Source organism: Ochotona princeps, chromosome 7 (genome assembly GCF_030435755.1).
Source record: "Ochotona princeps isolate mOchPri1 chromosome 7, mOchPri1.hap1, whole genome shotgun sequence".
Taxonomy (NCBI): Eukaryota; Metazoa; Chordata; class Mammalia; order Lagomorpha; family Ochotonidae; genus Ochotona; species Ochotona princeps.
The window spans coordinates 56,935,358-56,958,993 of NC_080838.1; the positions used below are offsets into that span (position 1 = coordinate 56,935,358).

The following is a 23,636-nucleotide window of genomic DNA, read 5'->3' on the forward strand; positions in this document are numbered from 1 at the left end:
AGACAGGTCTGGGTAGCCCTCAGACCTGATGACCAGCAGATCAAGAACTATAGTAGTGGTCTGTCAGGCGCCATTTTGCACACTGTGGCAATAGCTTTAGGACTGCAGGGGATAACAATGAACTATGCATGTGCTGATCTCGTAATAACCCACTGAATTCAGTGAATTGCACTGGTCCCACAGGAAAATAATACCAACTGTGGCATCGTACGGGTCAAAATAGGTCTGTGTGGCACCCAGACCTAACGTCCAACAGGTTCCGAAAAGATCAGTGCCACCAACAACCTAACTATATAGGACACCTGGTGTCTCTCTAATCCTGGGACCTGCTCCAACCGGGAGTGGGAGAAAGGTTGTAGAGACAACGGTGCAGCCTCAGCACGGTATCACAGGAGGAGGAGAATGGTGAGCCAAGAGCTGGGGCTATGGAGACCACAGTGGAAATCTGACATAAGAACCCAGACCTGGAACTCGCTGGACGTTGTGGCACAAGTGGCTGCAAGCAGAAAGTTGTGTACCAACGGCAATAAGTAAAACTGCGTTGTAGACCTGTGGGTGACACAGCTTAGAAACCTGCCCCAAGGAGAAGACTCTGCTAACCAGAAGTGCAATGATCAAGAGCAAAAGAAGAGACAAACACACAATGAATAATACTGAACACTCCCCTGCAAAGGAGCAAAACCCTACGCCAACCTCAGAGTTAACTGAGGAAGACATCGAGAAAATGGGGCATACAGAATTCATAAAACTCATTTTAAAGCTTCTGATCAAAAATGAGAAACACAACAGTTCAAAGAATTTAAAGAAGCAATAAAGCAAATCAAAGCTGATATATCAGAAATGAAGAACACAGTAGAGCAAATTAAAAGTACAACGGAGAATCTCCAAACTAGAATGAAGCAAGCAGAAGAAAGAATCTCAGAATTGGAAGATATTTTCTGTCATCGGGGGAAGCAAACAAAAAGCTGGAAGCAGAGCTGGATCAGGCCAAAAAAAGTATTTAAGAATTGAAAGACACTATTAAGAGGCCAAATATAAGAGTTATGGGAGTCCCAGAAGGTGCAGAAAGAGAAGTTGAGTTTACAGATATATTTAATGAAATAATAAAGGAAAATTTCCCTAATCTGGAGAAAGAATTGGCAAACAAGATCCAGGAGGGGCACAGAACTCCCAACAGGCTTGATCAAAAGCGATCTTCACCAAGACACATGATCATCAAGTTCTCTTCAATTGAACATAAAGAAAAGATCCTTAATGTACACGTGAAAAAAGTCAATTGACATATAAAGGAATGCCAAATTAAGCTCACAGGAGATCTCTCACAGGAAACTCTACAGGCAAAAAGAGAATGGACTGACATATTCCAGATTCTAAAAGAAAAAAATTGTCGACCTAGGATAACATATCCAGCAAAGCTTTCTTTTGTCTTTGAAAATGAAATAAAATTCTTCCACAGTAAAGAAAAGTTCAAAGAATTTGCCTCTTCCAAACCTGCCCTACAAATGATACTTCAAGATGTTCTCGACAGAGAAGAGGAATAGCACCTACCAAAACCAAAGGCAAACGGGAAGAACATCCCAGTAAAATGACAACAGAAGACTAAACCAATGAACAACCCATTCCTAAAATGACGGGACCAAAGTACCATCCAAAGTACATATTCAACTCTAATGTAAATAGCTTAAGCTCAATCAAACGTCATAGAGGAGTAGACTGGATTAAAAATAAAACCCATCTATTTATTGTGTAGAAGAGACACACTTCACCAACAAAAATCAGCAAAAACTTTATCACATGGGTTTTGTTGTTTTCTGTTAGTTTCATCTCTTCAAAACATTTTCTACTGATTAAATGATTCAATGACTCGTAGATCATGCAGTGGCATCATTTTCTTCAAAAAGGTTCTTGCTTTTCATTTCTTCAGCTATATGTTAGTTGTTTAACAGCATGTTATTTAACTTCATGGTCTTGTTAATTTCTTTTTTCTCCCTAATGTTGATTTTGTTTTGTGGCTTTTCACTTAAGGGGACGTATAATAGCTGTGTAATGGAGACTGTCATTTCTAGTAACATGTCATCTAACTTCATGGCATTGTAAATTTCTATTTTTCTATTGTTGATTTTGTATTATGACTTCATTTGAGGAGATGTACAGTAGCTGTGAAATGGAGACTAACATATCCAGATGTGAAGATATAATGTAGTATGCATTTCTACTTCCAGACAAAGATGGACTTACAATGAAACTGCTTACTATATCTTGACAATAGGATGCTGGACTCTCTGCAATTGTCCAGGCCCACAATGATGGACATATGACTGTGTATGAAGAACTATATGTTAGTAATGATATAGAGGAACTAGGCAGGGGGGGGGGAGGAAATTGGAGAGGGGATAAGGGAAATGCCAGGAGCCTGTGGAACTGTATCATAAAATGATAATAATAATAAAATGTAAAATAAATAAATAAAAGACATCTTAGAAAGGGAAAAAAAAATCTAATTTTATAGATAAAAATCTGATCTTCTGAGAAATTAACTTGCTCAGGGTCACACAACTAACTGGTGATCTCTTCTGGATGACTATTAAATCATGACGCCAGCCTCCTCCCATGAGGTTCTTTCCAGAGTTACCCACCACCCTGACAACACTACTTAGTAAACACCACGGGCCACATCCTGAACCCCACCCCAGTCACTACAAACCCCTCATCAAGAGAGCTGTTCTCCCTGTACTTTCCTGGCCCCAGGGAATGTCCCTCCACTGCTGGCAGCTGGTGGACTTCAGTTGGCTGTTTCATTGCCCTAATGGCAACAATTCATGTAAGGCCACTTGCTGTGCACTCGGTGCATGCCAAGCTCAACATGAAGGGACACAGTGGGGGCTGAAACACACAGGTCTTTTCACTTACACCTGCACATCTGTGTCTGCACCCAAATAATTCATGAATTTCCGAAGGACAGGGGGCACAACTGTCACCTCTAGTCCTCATTTCAGGACCCACAAGGCACGTGCTGAAATGTTTGCCAAATAAATGAACAAGTACGGAGTACACACCATGGACTCAGGAGAGAAACAGCACAGGTCTGACCATGCAAAGCAGCAGAGGGGAAGCAAGGAAGGAGTGCCCCGTGGCTCCATCGGCTGTACACCATGGACTGTTTTTCTGATCCAACTAAGGTATAATTAACCAACAGCAGGGCCTGTAGTGATGAACTGATTCTTGCCCTTCCCTTCACAGATTTCAAAATGGCTGTCTATTTCGGGTGACCACCCCATGGCTGTATTCACAACAGCAATGAATGTGAGTTTTACACAGAGCTAAACTCCTCAATGGAGGGATTTTAAAGGAAAATAAGCAGGAACAAATGTTGATGGGAGAGTACACAGCACAGGTCATTGCCTAGCATTCCTCAATGTTCCAAAATGTGTCACAAACACATCAGTAGGGAGCAACTTTGTTCTGGGACCCTTCAATTGGCTACAACTCTGCCAGAGTTAGCAGAATTTCCCTCTCCCTTAAAGAGAAAAATGCATGAGAGAGAGAGAGAGAGAGAGAGAGAGAATACTGGAGTGAATATAAAGAATGCTGACTGTAGCAGAGCAACCCTGCAGGCTAAGAAGCCAAGAAGAGGAGGAGAGAGGGTAAGAGTACAGGAGAGGAACAGGGGGTGAAACAGATGACGGGGGAGCACGGTGCAAGAAGAGGGAAGATGAAAGAAGGAACCAAAGAGAAAAGAACTACAAGAAGAACTCAGCCAAGTACTGCCATCCCTAGACAAGCCAGCACATGAGAACAGGGAAGTTTTAACTAGTAAAGGCTGAGTCAAGAAGGCTGAAGTGATAAAGAAGGTATCTTGGGGGTATCTGCAAGTGTGGAAAACCTAAAGACTAACAAATAATTAAAACAGGAAGGAACAGTCCCATAAAGAATATTCTAAACCCAGAGCAGAGAAAGATGCCTGACAGAACAGAGAGGAAAAATGCAGTTTGTCCTAGCTGAAGGGAATGCTCACATCCTCATTTTTTAATTATATTTAACCACACATGAAGTGTTCTTATTTCAGATCCATAACCATCTCCCAAAGCTCTAAGTTGAATATATATCCCCCTCCAGAAATACATATGCATATTAGTGTGTTTTTATGTACAGACCTACTACTTGGACATTTGCAACCAGTGTTATCACTATACCAATTTTTTCACTCTAATCTGGCATACCCTTGAACGTTATGTTTAACCTAACCTAGTTACAACAGTCTCAAATTCCCTTAAAACAAAATATTTCTTCTGAAATTTTGGTTCTTGTAAGAAACATTCTGGTGTATTTTCTTCTTCAAATAGCAATCTGAGGGCTACCACCGTGTTAGTGATCCAGTCCTTTTGGGTTAGCTCCTTAAAGGCACTTCTTGCTATATTTAAGTCCAAGTGAACAGACGTGGGTTCTACAGCTAGTCTGTAAAATAGAGAGAAATAAAATGGGTAAGTAAACTCAAAAAGACACTTGAAAGTGAAGTACCTAACTGTATTATCTACCTAGATACAACTTTTTTTCTAGTGCCAGCCCCATTTCAATAAAAGTGCCTTGCTCCAACTTTCTAAGTCTGGGCCAGCCCCAGCTATTGTAGGTAGCTGGGAAATGAGCTAGTGGTCAGAAGATCTCTGGATGGCTGGCTGGCTGTCCATTTTAGAGTTAAAAACTTTAAAAATTAGTTGTGATAGTTCGTTTGACTACAAATACAGCCGAAGATGGAGGAGGAAACATACAGTTATATCTTAAGATGTCAAAAACTATGCAGGCTGCACCAACTACAACACCGTAATATTTTTATTCAGATTTTTTAAATCTAAAATGGACAATCATTAAGTATCTATTTTCCTGCAGAGAAAACATTCACAGAAAAATTATAAAAGTTTATTTTGTTTCTGAAAGAATATGACTGTTTCTTTCAGTTACATAAACTAAAAAAGTGGAGACCAAAAAAGGACTTCAGAATGGTAAATTCTTAGCTCTTCAACAGAGAATTATTAGTGATACAGGTAAGTATCTTCACGCATGAATGACATTTATGCTGAGATTAATACATTCACTGTATATCTTTATAAAATAATACTACTTAAAAATAGGAAGAAATGCTTTAAGGAAATATACAAATATTTAAGTAGGATGAAATCAGCTTTTAGCTAATAAAAATGTTAACAACTGTGTTACTTAGCATTAACCGAGTAACTAAATTGTGCTGCGGGAGCAAGCCTTTGTTCAGCCCAGCAGTTAAGATGCCCTTACCCCACACCAGTGAGCCTGGGTCCACCTCTGGCTCCGACTCCTGACTCCAGCTTTCTGCTACAGCAGACCCTGGGAGGCAGCAAAAATGGCTCAAGTTACTGGGTACCTTCTACCCATACGGAGACCCAGGCTAGCTCCCACCTCTCGACCCACTGAAGCTAGTTCGTGGTCATCTAAGAAGTGAATTGGTCCATGGGAGGTATTTCCTCTCCTCCTCTCAAACAAAAGCGTTAAAAACTAACAGACAGCACAGTGGCACATTAGGTTGCTCTGCCTCAAGTGCCAGCATCCCATATGGGAAGCGGGTTAAGCCCTGGCTGTCCAACTTCCAATCCAGCTCCGTGCTAATGGCCTGGGAAAGCAGCAAAGGATGGTTCAAGGCCTTGGGCCCCTACACCCATGTAGGAGATGTGGAAGAAGCTCTTGAAGCCCAGTTTTGGAATGGCCCAATTCTGACCGTTGCTGTCATTTGGGGAGTGAACCAGCAGATGAAAGACCTCTGTCTCCTCTTTCAAGTAAAATGAATAAACCTTTTAAAAAATAATAAAAATGACCTTGCCATGGACTGCCTTTGCTATTAAAACGATGTTGCAGAAATATTTGAATATAAGATACTGACAAAATAGAAAATAGCGTAAACAACACTTAAAACAATAAGATCATTCTTTGGTAAAAGAATGCAGAGAAAAACAATACATACTCAAGTGGTTTACTGGGGTCATATCATTTTTGTTTCGTTTATGTCTGTAGCTTTGACAGAAATTTTCTACGGAAATTACATATTTGCTTTTGTTAAAATACTAATTTCAAAAAGATTAAGCACTTATTCTGCCCTCGAAATTTTTGTTGCACTCTTTCATAGTATGTGCCATAGACTTTATTATGTATTTTACCTTTGTCTTAAAAAACTTCCAGTCAGGCAAGCAGAAGATGTAAATATCTCTCGAATTTCCCTACATTAGGAATAAGACAGTGGTTAAACCTACTCATATACTTTAACTCTTTACAGCATGAGATATGATAATAAAACACGTTAAACTTGCCCTCAAAATTGTGCCTTCTGTTTCTTTGCACTAGCTTCTCATCTAAGGTTGCTATATTTGTCAAATTACTAAATTCTAGTGTCAAACCTGAGAAGTAAAAAGACATATGCTGAGAGAAGCCTCAGTGAAATAGGAAAATTCTTGGTCTAGGATATTTTCTTGAACAATCAAAATGTTTTCATGCCACCAACAGTCCCATGCCTTATTTATTTCTGTTCCACTGAAGTAGAAACAAAAATAAATTATCAGAAATTAAATGGGGGATATGTTCAGCTTTATAACTGCATATTACACACGCAACTGTTTTGTACAACTGTTTTTCCAAGTTAGAGGTCCCTTGTACACATCTGGGAGACCTGGATGAAGTTGCTGGCTCCAAGTTTCAGATCACTCTAGCTCTAGCCATTATTGCCATGTGGGGAGTGAACCAGTGACTGAAAGTGCATTCTCTATCTCTCTGTTAATCACTGTCTCTATAAATCAGCTGTTCAAATAAAAAAATTTTTAAAGAAAATTTGTCTGAAGGATGTTGCTTGTATGAACAGATTATTTATATAGGGTAGAAACCACATGGCTTAAAGTACAGATGATCCAAAAAAAAAAAAAAAGTAGGGATGGTCCACCTGTTCGACTGTCAACAGGAAGGACACAAACATGCTGCTCCAGGTCAAACAGGACTGGGAGATGCTGCAGACCACGATTTACCTACACATACTAAAGGCGAAGGGAAGTCTGGCAGTCAAGAACACTGTCCTCATGGAGTCTGCATACCAGCTGTGACAGATAAATTTCACATGTCAACACGGCTGGGCCACAGTACCCCACATTTGGCCTAACACTAGTAAAGGTGTTTTTGTGCAGCTCTTCTTTCAGACTTAACAATGAGAACAGTAGAGGCTGAATCAGGCATACAACCCTCTATTCAGGGTTGACTGGGCCACATCCAACCAGTTGAAGGCCTTATGGGGAAAAAGTCAGTTGCCCAAGAAATGCTACTGTGCATGTAAGCACTCTTCCACCCTGCTGGCCAGTCCTGCACACTTCAGACTTGCCAACAACCACATCCCTGGAACCAAGGCATTAGAATAAACAATGTCTCCATCAACTGATCTTTTAATTGATTGGCAGGCAGAAACATACACTTCCTGTTCATTTTCTTTCTCTAAAAAATCTTAACAATGGGTGAACATTTGGACACAAAAATCTCCCAGCTCTGTTCTGTGCAGAATTAGTTTCTGGAAACATTTAAGCACTGTCAGACAAGTGGGATTCACGTACCTTTTTGTATTCTGCCACTGCTTAGTCCCCACATCAGCAATCCATCTCTTTATTGTACTTTCATTCACTGTAGGAATTTTCCTTCTCAAATTAACATAGGAATTCTACGAACAAACACAAAGTAAAAAACAGTATTTTAGACACATAAAAATGGATATCCAGTCAGAAAAGGTATCCTTCAAAAGCAAATCACAGACATTACCAATTAAAAGCCGAATTTGGGCCGGCGCCGTGGCCCAAAGGCCAAAGTCCTCACCTTGGATGCGCCGGGATACCATGTGGGAGCTGGTTCTGGTCCCAGCTGCTCTTCTTCCCATTCAGTTCCCTGCTTGTGGCCTGGGAAGGCAGTCGAGGATGGCCCGAAGCCTTGGGACCCTGCACCCATGTGGGAGACCCGGATGAGCTCCTGGCTCCTGCATAGTGGCGCAGCGCCGGCCTTTGCAGTCATTTGGGGAGTGAATCATTGGATGGAGGATCTTCCTGTCTGTCTCTCCTCCTCTCTGTGTGTCTGACTTTGCAATAAAAATAGGGTAAGTCTTAAAAAAAAAAGCTGAATTTATCACCATGAGATATTATCTACAAGATGTGCCAAGAAATTTTTCAAACTGAAGAGATGCTGATAAGTAAAAAAGGAAATACCAGAAGGTACGGATCTCACTGAGCAGAGAGCTGAGAAGTAAACTCACACATCAGCTGCCAAATGATATTTGACAAAAGTGCTAAGAACACACTCTGGAGAAACGATAGTCTCCTCAATAACTGGTGGTGGCAGCAAATTTTGATATTCACATGTCAAGCAATGAAACAGGGCCCCTATCTTTACATATATATATATATATATATAAAGTTCAAAATGGATTAAAGACCAAAATGTGTAGAAACAAAGGGGAAGCACTTCAGGCTACTGCACTGGACAAGAAAACTACAGTAAGACTAAAGCATAAGAAACAAAACCAAAAATAGGCACCTGGGACTTCATCAAACTAAAAAGGTTTAGCTCAGGAAAGAAACCAAATAAACATAACCAGACAACCCAGACAATGGAGGAAAATATTCACAAACTACACAGCAATTGTTAATAACCAGGCTACTTAAGAAATTTAACTCATTAGTACAGGAACAAAGAACCCAATTAACAAATGGCCAATAGATCTCTACAGACCAGCAGGTACACGAAAAGCCACTCAAAATCACCCATCATCAGGGACTTCTAGTTCAAGGCCACAGTGAGCATGGATGCGCTCCAGTTGTTAACCAAGTGAGTCATACATTCACCAGGAACAAGTCTACTGATTCTGGAGTGAAATACGTAGTTTTGATAATAAAGGGTTAATAATGCCTAGTTAATCCAAAAAAGTCAGGCTGGTGACCTGATTTTGGAATTGGATTCTAGAATCCTTTCGCCTAACATTTAAAATGCTGGTTTTGCGTTGGCTTGATGCCCTCCAATTCCTAACTCCTGCAGATTGCATTTGCAAACCTGGGAGGAGAAAGGAAGTCTGGGGAGACTCCTGCCACCCTGTGCGAGACCTGACTGAATTCTTCACTCCTGGGTTTGGTACAGCCCAGTCCCCATCCTTGTGTGCATTTGGGGAGGTAAACCAGTACACAGAAACTCTCCTTCTCTCTCAAATATGACAATATCATATTACAGAAAATCCAGATATCTAGATTTACCTTTTTGTCCATCCAGAGCAAAATGCTTTGATTCCCTCCAGCAATCATTATTAATTCCTTTTCTGAGGTTCTACTTTCTGAAAGAGAAGAATGAAAGTTTAGAAAGCCATTTGGCACAAGCACACACTCTGTTTAAACTTCAAGATCCTCTTAAACAGCCATTTCATATTTTTTAGAACAAACAGATTCAGCAAATTTCCCACCAATAAAACACAACCATATATACTTCATTGTGAAGTTTACATGGAAAACACAGGTGGCTGATAAAGTTGACATGTGACATCAGCTTAATTCACATAGTTAACATCAATGCCTGCATAGAAAGTACACATACTTAACTGGCTAACTCTTGTTTAGTTTAATTTGGCCTCCATCACTAAAAATCGTTAATAAAAAGATTTATTCCATGACTATTGGCCATAAAAATGTAAACGAGTACTTCAAATCCATGTAACTTGTGATAAGAACTTAAAGAATAATATATGAACTGCTTAAGGAAATGATTTCTACTGTTGCTTTCTCCAGAAGTGAAACAATTGTTAGGGTCACTACAATGCTTTCAGAAACATTCAATGAAAACACCCCACTGCACTTTCACAGCAGTATTTGAAGGCCTCCAGGCTGAGGTTTCATGGGGCACAGCCAAGGGGCTGGCACTGTAGCACACTAAGTCAGCTTGTTTCCTGTGATGGAGGCATCACTTATAGGTGCCGGCTTGGGTCCTAGCTGCTCCTCTTCTGCCCCAAGTTACTTGGGCTGCTGCAAACACACGGGAGACCTAGCAGAAGCTCCTGGCTCTTGGCTTATGCCTGGCCCAGTGCTGGCCATTGTAGCCATGTGGGGAGTGAGCCAGCAGATGAAAGATTTTTCTCTCTGCTGTTCCTTCTCCCTTTCTGTAACGGTGCCTTTAAAACAAATAAATCAATCTTTAAACTACATCCCTGTCTCTCTGGCTCGACTGCATATCCCAAAACTGGAACAAAGATAGGTAAGAAAACACAGTAAGTGCTGAATAGTTACAGGGCCTGATATGCGTCAGCTGCCCTTCATTCTAAGAATTTTACACACCACGGACCAGTCTTATCCACAGAAAACCAGTCACCATGGAATTACTGAATTCCCTGCAAACTGCAATCAAAGCTGTTCGTGCTTCTGAACCCACAGTCTATTTTGTTGCCATTCAAACACACAATAATTCTGTTCTGAAGGAGTAACACCGAACTAATGGTTACTTTGACTTGAGAGGCTATCTCCAATCTTTTACACTGTTTACAGGATGTTTAGACAAGCTCCCTTCAGTCATCAAGGCTTTCCTCTACAGATTACATGTAATTGCTTTCTCTAACAAGGTGTTATGTCAAATCCTTTGTGCCTATGAAAATTACCAAATTTGAGTTCTCCATTGGGTGACAATTTCATGGGGCGTGGTATCAGCTGATTCTGTGTCCCACGGCTTCCCAGTTGTCCTTCTTTTCCAGAACCAAAGGAAAAGACCTTTCCCAAACCAGCAGCATAGGCAAGTGTGTGCCATCTATGAAATACAAGCACATGTAGTCGTTTACTAATTATCTTTGGTGGGGAAAGTAGATGGGAACGCCCAGTAAGAATGAACCTTGTGATCCAGCTCTCATCTATAGGCTGCTTACCATCTGGAAAACCAAGATGCCACTGTGTGGCTGCAAGATTTTCGAACCCCCCTCCCTTCCCCAAGTCTACTGCAGATCCCGAAGACACACCTTAACAGTGTCCCATCTGTTGAGAGCAAACACCTCCACTTGGCTCCCACTGCTTTCTCAAACGTCACCTCCTCTTGACTGTCATGAAGTCAGTCCATCACTCACTTCCCCTCTCCTTCTGCACTGGTGTGCAGCAGGGAAACTTGCCTTGTCCAAACAGAAGTCTGGCCTTTAGCCCCAGGAACTGGATAGTTACTGCCAAACCCTTGGAATTTCCCAAGTGCCATAGGAGCTCTTGACAACTCACCTCCCACATACTATCTGGGTCACTCTCTTCCCAACAAGCTCAGTCACCAATCGGGGTTTTAGTTCATTCCGCTTTGAGTTGTGACCAAGTTGTCCACATTTTCCAGCACCAAAAGTAAATAGCTTCCCATCCTAAGGAGAGGGAACTTCATGTCAGATGCTGAAGAAATCCAAATCCAGGGACCGACATGATGGCTCAGCTGGCTAATCCTCAAAAAGTGCCAGCATCCCCTATGGGTGCCAGTTTGTGGCCCACTGCTCCACCATCCATCTCCCTGCTTATGGCCTGTGAAGGCAATGGAGGATGGCCCAAGTTATTGGGCCCCTAAACCCACGTGAGAGACCTGAAGAAGCTCCTGATTTCGGACTGGCTCAGCTCCAGCCGTTGAGGCCATTTAGGGAGTGAACCAGTGGAGGCAAGAACTTTCTATTTCTCCTTCTCCCTGTAAATCTGCCTTTCCAATAAAAATAAATAAATCTTAAAAGAAAAAGAAATCCAATCCAAGGCTCTGTGTCAGCTACTAACAGTTTCAAGCAAGAGCCAAGTGTAGAACTCCGACTGCCAGGGGTCAGCACTCCGTGGGTAAGGGATGGCCTTTCTCTCCCGGGAAGCACAAACTGCCCGCCCATACCAGGTGTTCTCACAGAAGCAGGGTCACACAGAGCTAAGAATACACCCACCTGTGTGAGCAGGGCAGTGTGGGAACCTCCACAAGCCACAAACTCAATTTTCTGGTTGTCCAGTGCTTCAATGAGGCAAGGGGAATCTTCATCTATACAAGGGAAAAAACAGCTGCAGTGACAGTTCTGTCTCAGGGAGACTTGAAAAGCTCAAGGACTTCAGGCCCAACTTGTAGGCCAAAAGGCGGGCATGTGGTGGCAACCAAGCGGGTCACATTGAGGGGCATCCCCTGTGAAAATCCTAGGCTGTTTCACAGAGCCTGGGCTTCTCTTTCCAACCTGGCCTGACATTACATTAAATGCACCTCCCCTGCTATACCCAATTCCAGCTGGAATGAGAGCTAATCAACACAGTTTCTTTCCTTTTAAACACCACAGTATCCTTTCTTCACACTTATTTTTTATGATTACTTTCCAGTCCAAGCCCTTTCACTTTTCCCTCCTCAGAATATTTTTCTAACACTGAGTTACGGGTTATCCCGCGTAATCAACATGGGTCCATGTCAAGGAGACATGCAGGGTTGGGTCAGTGACCCAGGGTGACACAGACTGAGTTATCACAGCTGGAGAAAAGCAGCAGAGGGGGCTGTACCTATGAACCCTTGTATACTGCCTGGGGCCATGAGAAATGCTGCTATCTGCTCTGAGGTGGTGGAGTTCAATAATGGGAACCACAAGTCAATGTGTGTTACAGATAAACTAACACTTTGGAGAAAAGGATCAGGATAGGTGAGATTTCTAAGTAAGAATGGTTTATGCTCCTTTTGTAAGAACAAAATTACAACAATATGCTTTAAATGCAAAGACACTTGGAGGTCACCTCATCCAAACTTGTCACTTTACAAAACAAGAAACTATGGTATAGGAACAATTTAAGAGACTGGCAGGGGCCTGAAGTTATTTAACTGCGAAATGTGAAATGGGAGCCAACATTCTGACATAACAAGCTGAACTGCTACTTGTGATACTAGCATTCCATACTGGAGACCTGGTTCAAGTTCCAGTTGCTTCACTTCAGATAAAGCTCCTTGTTAGTGCAGGTAGGAAGACAGTGTATGCTAGCCGGAAAGCCTGGGCCCCTGCCACCCACATGGGAAATCTAGATGGAATTCCTGGCCCCTGGCTTCAGCTTGACCCAGACCTGGCTGGGGAGTGAACCAACAGAAGCAAAATATCTCTATCCATCTCTGCTACTCTGTCTTCCAATTAAATCAACCTTAAAAACAAACAAAGAAAACCAAAAACCAAAACAAAACAAAAAACCAGAAAGTGGGTGTCAGCAGCCAGGTATTGTGATGCTTTCCCACCTTCTGCACTGTCTTGAAACAGGTCTCACCCAACAACATCCACACTGCCCTAGGCCCTGGACCAACTGCTCCGAGCACAGACATGATCAGGAACAGCAGTGACTATCCAGGGAAGACGGAACCATTTTTCCCTTTGACAAGGAGGTCTATTATTAAATCATTTCTTATTGAACAAACATATTTGCTGAGAAATCAAATTTAAAAACATGTTCCATACTCTGAGTGTGGCCCAGGCCTAGTTGCCCCATATCATTTTTTCCCCAGGAGTAGGTAATTCCGGCCATGGATAAGGCCATGCTGTGGGCTTCTCCCGCAGAGATCTGAAGCAGGGGGACTCCAGAAAGGTGCTCCACAATCTGTGGGACAGGGACCGAGGGACACATCTCTCCGATTCCGAGCTGGCCATGCAAGTTCTGTCCCCAGGCAAAAAGCTCCCCACCTTGACATAAAGAAAGAAAATACTGCATTAGTCACTGTAAACGGCAACAGACATTACCCAGGGCATGCTGCACTAGACCCAGCAGAATGCTACAGCATCTCACAAGCTCGTCAACGACACTCTCGGATCCCACTTATTTTGTTTGTTTGGCTCAAAAAATACACAGAATCTGTGCTGTAGCTACAAGTTTTTATTTTCTGATCTTTCACCTCAAGAAGTAGAACAAAGCTACTTAAACATTTCAAAGTCAGGAAATTCTCACCTTACGAAATCCACAGCAGAGTCTATGCAAAACAGAAACTTCTTGAAAAACAAAACCTAAAAGTATATGCCTGAAGATCCCAACTAAACACCTTACAATTCACTTGGGGGAATTGAACTTTCTGACATTTAAATGTTATCATGATATGGTAAGTATGGCAAATGTAGAAAACCTAGTATTTATCTTTTTCCCTCTTTCCAATAAACTTGAGGTTAACAGTAAAATAAATTCACTTGGGGGGCAGCTATTGTGGGTCCCTGTCACCCTCAAGAAAGACCTGAATTGAATTCCTGGTCCCCAGCTTAGGTGAGCCTCATCCCTAGAGGCTGCCAGGAAGTGTCCCAGCTGCTAAGAGGTCTCTGTTGCTGTTTTTTCAAAATAAAAACAAAAAAATACAAAAACCATTAAAGCACAATTGGGAGATTTTGAGCTACTACCATAGGAGTGAGAAGTATGCTAGGCAAAAGGGGAAATGTTCTGTGAAAGCGCTGGCAGAGGCCTGGACCAAACAGAAGAACTGCTTTAATATTCCAGGGAAATCTGTTTATCTCCTATTTGCAAGATAAAAACATGGAATGAAACACAGAAATGATGGTTTTGGAAAACTAAAGATTTCACAGATCCAAAAACTTTCTCCCTCATTTTGTGTCACCTATGAACTGTGTGCTCTGACCACATCAAATTCCATACAGTATTTCTATCCAGTTACAAGTGAAGTACATATATTCCTACTGTTCTACACATGTATATGCTTACCACATTTTAAAGGCAATTAATATAGCAGAAAAGTACCTTTTGACAGTGCAAGAGAATGATAATCTCCACATGTGATCTGAATTATAATTTTTTCTTGTAAAATACCTTGAAACCTGATAAAACAAAATATATTTTATCTCAATCACCATAATGAAAGCCACAATACAGATGCCAGAATCACTAACTGCATTTAATTAGGAATGGACCTCAAGAAAAAGCTTCAAGTGTGTTGTTCACCTTCAATGCATCTAGAAGTATAAAAATACTGCAATACTCTGAATAACGAGCATAACATAATTGTAATAAGATGCCTCTGAAATATTCTTACACAATTTCACAGTACAGGAATAAATACAAGGCTAAAATAAGCTCTAACTCACATGCTCTACAGGGTAAAAAAAAGTCTTACAAACGGTTCCATGACAATGCATTTTCTTTTCTAGGTTGAAATTTTTCATTTCTGGAACTTCACTCTTCAGGATCACTGTGAGGAACAAGCAAGTTATTGATGTGCAAGTCTAATTTGGAGCTCGGAGGATCACTGAAGGATTTTTTTCAAACGCCAAAATAACACACATGATACCTTCCCTAAGGGACACAATGGTTTGTGGCACACTGTTGGACTTCACTGGTCAGTTCTAAATTCAGCATTAGCAAAGATGCTAACTGTACTGTATTAACCGTGAGGCAAGAACCAAACAGAGTAGCATTTTCCTACAAAAGTTACTCCTATTCTTTGTGTGAAATCACAACCATTTTTAAGCAGAGAAAAAGTAATTCCCTACCTTGCATGTTCTATGCTGTAGTTGTACTCAAATGGCTTTCCATCTGAGGATAGAATCAGCAGGTGCTCAGCGCCTTGGTCCATGGAATGGATCTTCATTTTTCTTCCTAACTTAATGCACTCTGTGGAGCAAATCCAACCAGGAACCATTATCCATTTACTGATCACCCCCTATTATTAGTGGCTTTGTTAGAACACTAGATACCATCTACAAGCAGACAACCTTTGACTTAACACAAACTTCCCTTCTAAGAAATTCAAACATGCAAAGCAAACAGGGAATGACATTTGTCTTGCCAATAAATATTCTTTTTACATTTGAAAGGCACAGATTCATACTTTGATATAAAGGCAACACTCTTGAAATAACCAGATACACATCTATTTTTGGCTTCTGTTTAGTGAGTTTAGTGAGTTTTTGGCTTCTGTTTAGTGAGTTAAGAAATGAAAGGTCTATAGGATCTCCAAAGGTAAGTGAGGCTTTAGGACAACTAATCATTTCAAAACACACTGGATATATCTGAGACACCTTCTCTCCAAACACAAACCAAACAAACAAAAAACAGCAACAAACATCTTCCAACTGCTCCCTACAGAAGCCAAAGGCTATCTTCTTAACAGGAAATATTGTGCTTAGGGATGCTGTTCAAAGAACTGTTGTTGGCATTAGTGCCTATTTAACCCTTCCTACAAATTAAGAAGGGGAAACAAAAACAGCCTGGTAATGCTAAATGGTCACACAAACTGATGCTTTTTGAAATACTATTTCATAGCGGTTGCAAATATGAGTAACTCGAGAAATGATATTGGGACACCTAGCTAGCACCTTGGGAAAAACAAATCTAAATCCACTCGTCTCCTTAAACCGGAGTGAGCTCCAGACACGCCCCAAATCCCAAGTTCAAAAAATAAAACCTTTAAATTATCATAGAAGATCTCTCCCTCTCTCTCTGCCTCTCTTTTTAGATGACTTTTTAAAAGGATATTACTGTCTTTACAAATTAACATGAAGAAAAAGTCACGGAGTGTAGATGGTTTAACCTAACAACAGCAACAACAAAACCCAACACTCCTGAAAGTAAAAATTTGATAGACTACATAAAGAAGGCTTAAATTACGCACAACAAAAAATTACACCCATGAAAGGCAAGTTGAGAGAAAAAATGACAACACACACGACGGGCAAGGGCAATTGTTATTCTACATTCAAATACCTCTTCCAAACACGGAAAAGATGAACCGCTCACACTTTACAAAGCTAAGCAGAACGAAGAACAGGCAGTTTACCACACAGTCCAAAGAGCCACCAGAAAAGTGCAAAGACCTCCGACTTCACTCCAGTTAAACGCCAACCATGAAATACCCACTTCTGTGCCCCTCAGGCAACATTACAAAGATGTATGAATGTACCGTGGACTCCCCTTCGTAAAATCCTCCCCGCAGATCCTAAGTGCATGCCGAGATTCGCTTCTGGAAAGTGAACCCCAAGGCCAACCAAGCTGGGAGGAAGGGACAAGAACCAGAGTAGCCCACTCAACTCGGGACACCGTCGGGGGAGGGGGGATGCCACACCTCGCCCACCGGAGAACCCCGTGCGGGCCGGACCAGGACGCTGACAAAGGGGCGCTCAGGTGCATGGCCTCGCGAAATTACCCGAGCCCGGAGCTCCCCAGCCCATGGGGACCACCGCCCGGGCCCCGCTCCCCGAGAGCCCCCCGGGGCTCCTCTGCCTGTGTGGACCAACGCTAGGAACCTCGCGTCCAGCTCGTCCAGGTCCACGCCCCGAGTGGCCCTCGGAGCTCTCCCCTGCCGCTGCGGACTGCCGCCCTGCCAGTGGGACCACCGCCCGGTCCCCGGTGCCGAGTCCAGGGCTAGCGCCCTGAGGAGCCGTCGGCGCTCTCCCCTGCCCGTGGGGACCACCGCCCGGGCCCCGCTGCCCGCCGAGTCCAGGGTTATCTCCCTGAGGAGCCGTCGGGTTCTCCCCTGCCCGCGGGGACCACCGCCCGGGCCCCGGTGCCCGGCCGCGTCCAGCGCCCGCGCGGACCCCACCCCGCTCGCCTCACGGGGGCCCTACTCACTGGGCTTCCTGGCGCCGTCGCTGTCCGCAGGCAACGGGTGGACCTCGACGCCGGTCCCGCCGCGCTCCAGCACCGCCAGGCGCCCCAGCCTGCAGCACACCTGGCGCGTCGTCTCCAGCCTCCGGAGCAGCGCGCTGCGGAGGCCCACGGAGCCAGGGAAGAGCCAGAGCGGCCAACCCGACGACTCTTTGAAGCGGGACTCGGCGGGTCGGGCCGGACCAGGCGACGAGCGCCCGCGGCCCCGCGACTTTCTCGAAGGCTTCGGCTCCATGGCCGCCGGGACTAGAGGCGACGAGAAAACGTCCGACGCCCTGAAGCGCTGCGTGGCGAAACCCGAGCGCGCCAAGCGCGGCGGCGTCGAGGAACCGCAGTTTGCGCTCCTCCGCCCCTGCACACCACGCCGGGGCTCCCCGCGTGCCGCTCGAGGGGCGGGGCCGGCGGGTCCCCTGACAAGCGAAACTGGGGGGGGAGGGAAGACACAGAAAGGTCTCGGGGAGGGAAAGAGAGTCTCGGAGGATGAGGGAGCGACGTGGAGGGCGGTCCGGCGAGCCGCGGAGGAGGCCGCGGGTGGCCGGCGAAACTGGCGGTCGCTGGCGGCGTTTTGAGGAAAAGCGGCGTTTCCGCTAGGTGGCGCGCGGACGCGGGGCGACGGCGGGAGATTTCTAGGGAACCCCGGGATGGGAACTTGGAATCCGACGTGTGCGTGCGCAGCGTTCCGTGGCGGGCTGGAGACTCGGGCCACGGAGAAAGTGAGGAGATCCCGCAGGGTCCTCCCCTGCGACCCCGCTGCCTCCGCCGCACGCCCGCCTGAGTGCCCGAGAGACGGTGCTGCTCAGCGCCGTCCTCGTACCTCGGCCTTTTCTAGAATTTCTACCTCCATAGCCTCCTTCCCCGCCCTCCACACACACCTTAGCATAGAGCTTTGAGGTTTTTCTGCCGATGTTCCCTGTTAGTGTTCCATTGTATGCATCCGCCACAGTTGATTGCTCTTTTCACCAGTTTGTGGGCGTTGTTTGTCCTCTCCGGAGGCTTTTGGCTACCAAGAATAAAGCTGCTGTGAAAATTAATTCCTGTGTCCTGGACAAGAGAATGTTTTTGTTTGCCCATGGAAGTGGAATTGCTGGGTCTGGGAGAAGTGCGTCAGTACCTTTATCGGAAACTGCCAAGCGTTTCCAAAGTGCTGTTCCTCCTTGCATTCCCTCCAGTCAGGTAGAAGAGTTTGGGTCACTCACTGTTTTTCTGAGCACGGTTGCCTTTGTCTGGCTTTTTTTTTTTTTTTTTTTTTAGTTTATCGATTCTAGTAGTGGTATTATTTAGATTTTAACTTATTCTTTTTATGACTAATGATGTTTAGAATTTTTGTAAAATGTGCATATTGGCAGTATCTCGACGAGTGTCTGGTTGGTATCGGCCTGTTAATTTGATGGCTTGACTTACTATGTAGTGGTTTATTACCTGTTTTAGGGTTATTTGTTCTATATCATGTCCTTTATTAGAGATATGATTTTTTCTGAAGATCACAGACTTGTACATTTATTTTGAACGTCAGAGTTACAGAGAGAGGGGAAGAGACAGTCTTCCATGTGCTTTTTCAGTCCGCAGGTGGCTGGACTGTCAGGCAGCAGCCAGGAGCCAGGAGCTTCTTTCAGCTCTCCCATGTGGGTGCGCGGCCCAGGTACTAAGGCCATCTTCTGCTGCTTTCCCAGGGACATTAGCAGGGAGCTGGATTAGAAGTGGAGCAGCCAGGGCACAATTTGGTGTCTATACGGGGTTGTCAGAGTCCCAGGCAGCAGTGTTGCCTGCTATGCCACAACATGGGCCCTTAGATATTAAAAGTCTGTGGCTTGCTTTTTCATCTTACGTGCCTTTGGAGAACCAGAAGTTTTAGTTTTGCTACAGTGAATGCATTTTTGCGTGTGTGTGAAGCTCTTGCCTTTATGTCTTAGCCCTATTTTAAAATCTTCCCTGAAGATGAGGTTACACAATTTTTTTTGTTTAGAAATTTCATAGTTTTAGGACTTTGTTGTGTTTCAATTGAATTATTCTTCCTAGTGTGAGGTAGGTGTAGAGGTTCATATTTTCTTCCCTGTTGGATTTCCGGTGGTTCCTGGTTGCTTTTATTCATTGAATTGCCTTGGTGCCTGTCAAAATTCAGTTGCATACACGCTTGGATTTCTTTATGGATTTTTGCTTCTGTCCATTTATTTATGTCTATTTTTTACCTGAATACCACACTGTTTTATCTCATGTAGATTCAAAGCCAGTCCCCAAAATCAGTTCCTGCAGTTATTCTAACATTTTTTTAAACAGTATTGCTTGGGTTATTCTTGATCCTTTGCATCTGTTTGTATATGTTTGGATCATTTCTTGATTTCCACAAAAAGGACTGCTGATATTTTGTTTGAGATTGCATTCAATTAGGTCAGCTTAAGAAGAAATTACTTTTTGTCCATGAGCATGGTATATTAATTTAAAGCTTATTTAGTTTCTTCCAGCACTGTAAGTTTCTTCCCCTGTAAGAATGGGACCTGGGGCAGGCATTTGGAGCAGCAGTTTGTGTGTTGCTTGGGGTTTCTGCAGCAGAGTGCCCACTTGTGCATGCCCTGGGAAGCAGCACATCTCCGTGTGGGAGATCTGGATTGAGCTGGAATCATTGTCTCAACCTGGTGCACCTCTGGCTTTTATGGGCACTAAGAGGTGAACCAGTAGATGGAATCAGTCGATCAATATGTCTCCTCCTTTGGCTAACCGAGACCTCAACCTGGCCTGTGCACTTGGCATGAAGCAAGAGCAGTGGGCTGCACTACCAGCCTGTCTTTCTCTGTCCTTGGATGAGTTGTGCTGGAACTTCCTTGATAAGCAACTCTAAGAAGTCAAATGCAACCTACAGCCTATTTGCCAGCCACACGTAGTGAATGTAATGTGAGGTATAGCTTCCAGCCTGAATGTGACCTGTGTGTGGAATGTGACCTGTGACTTGGTCGGAGGATCAAGAGAGATCGACATACCTCTTAGCCAGTTCCAGTGTCATTGTTGGGTAGGAGGACTGTGTGGGACCGCCCTTCAGCCTTCCCCTTTTCTAGTCTATATAAGATATGCTTGCTTAACAATAAACAGATATACTTAATTAGACTGTCCTAGTGGTTCTTGCAGCCAAAGAACACTGTCACCATACCCCGTTGGTGGTCTCAGGGGCCTGTCCACAGGAAAAACCCCTGAGATTCCTTAACTTTAGTATGATGCATCCATTTCATTTTTGTTTTAAAAAGTAACAGTGGATGAAAGATCATAACCCAAAAGTCATGCCCCAAGATTTATGGATTACATGTCCCTTTATAAAATTCCACTAGAATAAATGCTGCCCTTTATTTCATTTATTGTGGGAACCAGACAGATCCAAAACAACTCTGAAGATTTACAGGGGGCATCCCTTCTCCCAGCCACCTCAGACCCAGCATCCCTGCTGCTTTCCCTCTGCATTCTGCCTCTGGTCGGTAGCAACTGCCCTCTTTCCACATCAGTGCCCCCATGTGGACTTCACATTCTAGTCTTCCATCTCCCAGAGGATCACTAACACAGGGGCAGGGGGCTGGGATCAGAACTCACAGCTTCTTTTGGATGGTTAAAAAATAAGCAGATGATCAAAGAGCCATTTCATGCAGCCCACGATTTATTGCCACACAGTTCAATGATAGATTTTTTTTTCAATGCTTAAGGAAGGGAGAATTATAAGAGCAAATTCACAGGGGAGACATTTGATGGAAGAGGTACACTAACCACAGACAGAGCAAGGGATGGTTACCCAGGATGGAAGCAAGCCTCTGTGGTACTATTAAAATTAGAGGGGTCCCTTTCTTCAAGAAAGACTGGCTTGGTCACCCAGTGGAGATCAGGGCTGGCTGGAAAGACCGGAACCTACAGCCTAGGCTCTCAGTGCAGCTGTCTGAGTATTTTGGTGTCCAGCAGTTGAAGGCAATGGCTTACACAGTCTTGTCTGAGAAGGCACAATAGGACATACTCACTGGCAGGAGCGTTACACTCCCAAGCTCTTATCACAGGAAAATACTTTACTCACATAGCTAATCATGTGATGTATTAAAGCTGTATGTACTGTTAACATAAAAAGTGGTCCACAAAGTCAGTTGCAATTTCCCACTGTATTTACATCTCTCCATTAGTTCACTCCATTCGGCACAGGGACATAGTTCGTCCTCCTCAACATCTCCGTTTTGGGGAGTAAGCCAACATATGGAAGATCTTTCTATCTTTTAATTTTTTTCAGATTCCAGTTTACTTTTCAGTTTCACTGTTCATGAGCTATATATTTTTTAAAATGTCAGATTTTACTAATCAGTTTTTTTTGTGATATTTATTCTTCAGGAAGTAATTTAGTAAAATGAAGGGTTGTGTGTATAGCAAATGTTGTTTTGCATAACCTTGCTTCATGAAAACTAGTCTGGATTCACCACATTGTTTCTCCCCATTTTTGAATCCTAATGAAAGCCATCCAACCCTTGTGCTGAATAGATAGCAGAAAACAGAATCCCAGGGAGAGAAGGCTTGGACATCTGAGGGGCCCTGGCGGAGGTGACTGCAGTGTGATCTCAGTTGTTTGTCGCGGCTAGCTGAGCCGGCATAGTAGGCATGGCGAATGTCCGAGCGAAAAGCACCGACACACACGGAGACCAGGATGATGTTACAAGTGCTGGGAGCCGTCTCTCTCCGAGCCGTCCTCCACAAGCCTCTTTATTACCATATTATCTCCTCTTTCCCCCAAGCCCATCAACAGGACAACAGGACGCCAATGAGTCTGCAAAGGCTAGGTGCTACTGCCTTAGGCCTGATTCCTGAGTGCTCAGCTCAAGGAGTGTGAATCAGCTCCACAGCCCACAACAGTTGTTGATGAACCCATGGCGGTACTTGATGGCGACTTGGAGTGCCTCCTCCATCCTCTCCATTGTCTTGTATTTAGGGAGGATCAGCATGCTCCGACATGTCACTGCTCTCAGGTTGTCTGTTTCACTCAGAGTTTCAGAATAGCAGAATACTATCCCCATTTTCTGTAGGTCCTTTACGTGAAATCTATCACATGCTGTAAGGAAAACTAGAAAGGACAAATTTTGATTAAGAAATTCCCATGAAAAGAGAAAAACTGACACCAAAAAGGAAGACGTGAAGGACTGTATCCTAGAAGTGTTTTGCGAGTGTTGTATTGAGAGACAACTAGCTACAGAGGCTATGCAGAGCATAGAAAACTCATGGTAGACAGTCTGGCCTCCATGAGGTCATTGTCTAGCTGGGAGAAAATTATATACATCAAAAAATAGTAGTAAGGTGCACAGAAGCTTAATTTAGGTTCAGCTGGGAAGTGTGAAGGTCAGAGTTTAATGGAGGGATAGATCCTGGAGGCAGGAAGAGAGACACCAGGCTGGGGTGGTCGGGCGGATGACACAAGGAAAGGGGCTGGGGAGTTTGGAAGGTACTGGGAAAATCCCAAGAAAAAGTCAGAGGTGGGAAGCGGTGCATGGACTCCACAGACACACAGGCAATGCTGGGCTGAAACAAGAGTTTTCTATCAAGATAGATCAGAAAGGTTGAGTTTGTAGAGAAGTTGGAATTGCCCTCCAATAAGCAATGAAAATAGCAAAAAGAAAGATGTGTATGTCAATCAGGAAAAGGAGTTGAGGAGAGAGAATGAATCGAACAAAGTCTGTCCAGAGAAACTGTAGGGTTCCCACCAACAGCAACCTCGGGGTCACAGAGCTTAGCTGTCCACACGTGGATAAACCTCGTAACTGCCCCTATCCTTTTTGCTTCATTTCTCCAAAAGGAAGAAAAATAACAGTACCATCTTACGGGGCTGCTATTAGGGCAATCGGATATAACAGAAATAAACTGAGCAGTGCACTGGCTGACACACAATAAGCACACAATAAATGCCATTGCTATTATTATCATCATTGGTGGTCACTGTTATTATTGTTTCTAAAAGGGCATATGAATACAAAATAGGGTCACTTTACAACATCTTCATTTCATAGGAATCGGACAATAAAATGGTTA

At 43.7% G+C, this 23,636-nt stretch overlaps 2 protein-coding genes across 3 annotated transcripts in view; both read right to left on the bottom strand.

Moving 5' to 3' along the window:
• The window catches only part of HERC5 (HECT and RLD domain containing E3 ubiquitin protein ligase 5), a 41,307-nt gene extending 22,923 nt beyond the window's left edge, over nucleotides 1-18,384 (bottom strand). For both annotated transcript variants that reach the window (XM_058667054.1, XM_058667052.1), the window contains exons 1-11: nucleotides 17,574-18,384; nucleotides 15,497-15,617; nucleotides 14,748-14,824; nucleotides 13,472-13,693; nucleotides 11,948-12,039; nucleotides 11,268-11,398; nucleotides 10,670-10,815; nucleotides 9,285-9,361; nucleotides 7,608-7,711; nucleotides 6,180-6,239; nucleotides 4,362-4,455 (exon numbers count right to left, since the gene is read on the bottom strand). In XM_058667054.1, coding sequence (XP_058523037.1) covers nucleotides 4,362-4,455; nucleotides 6,180-6,239; nucleotides 7,608-7,711; nucleotides 9,285-9,361; nucleotides 10,670-10,815; nucleotides 11,268-11,398; nucleotides 11,948-12,039; nucleotides 13,472-13,693; nucleotides 14,748-14,824; nucleotides 15,497-15,617; nucleotides 17,574-17,844 — 1,395 coding nt within the window. In that variant the 5' untranslated portion in view covers nucleotides 17,845-18,384. The remainder of the gene's footprint in view (nucleotides 1-4,361; nucleotides 4,456-6,179; nucleotides 6,240-7,607; nucleotides 7,712-9,284; nucleotides 9,362-10,669; nucleotides 10,816-11,267; nucleotides 11,399-11,947; nucleotides 12,040-13,471; nucleotides 13,694-14,747; nucleotides 14,825-15,496; nucleotides 15,618-17,573) is intronic.
• A 2,837-nt stretch (nucleotides 18,385-21,221) lies between these two features.
• The window catches only part of HERC6 (HECT and RLD domain containing E3 ubiquitin protein ligase family member 6), a 49,567-nt gene continuing 47,152 nt past the window's right edge, over nucleotides 21,222-23,636 (bottom strand). The window contains exons 22-23 of the mRNA XM_058666640.1: nucleotides 22,465-22,677; nucleotides 21,222-22,176 (exon numbers count right to left, since the gene is read on the bottom strand). Of these exons, the coding sequence (XP_058522623.1) occupies nucleotides 22,067-22,176; nucleotides 22,465-22,677 (323 nt within the window). The 3' untranslated portion in view covers nucleotides 21,222-22,066. The remainder of the gene's footprint in view (nucleotides 22,177-22,464; nucleotides 22,678-23,636) is intronic.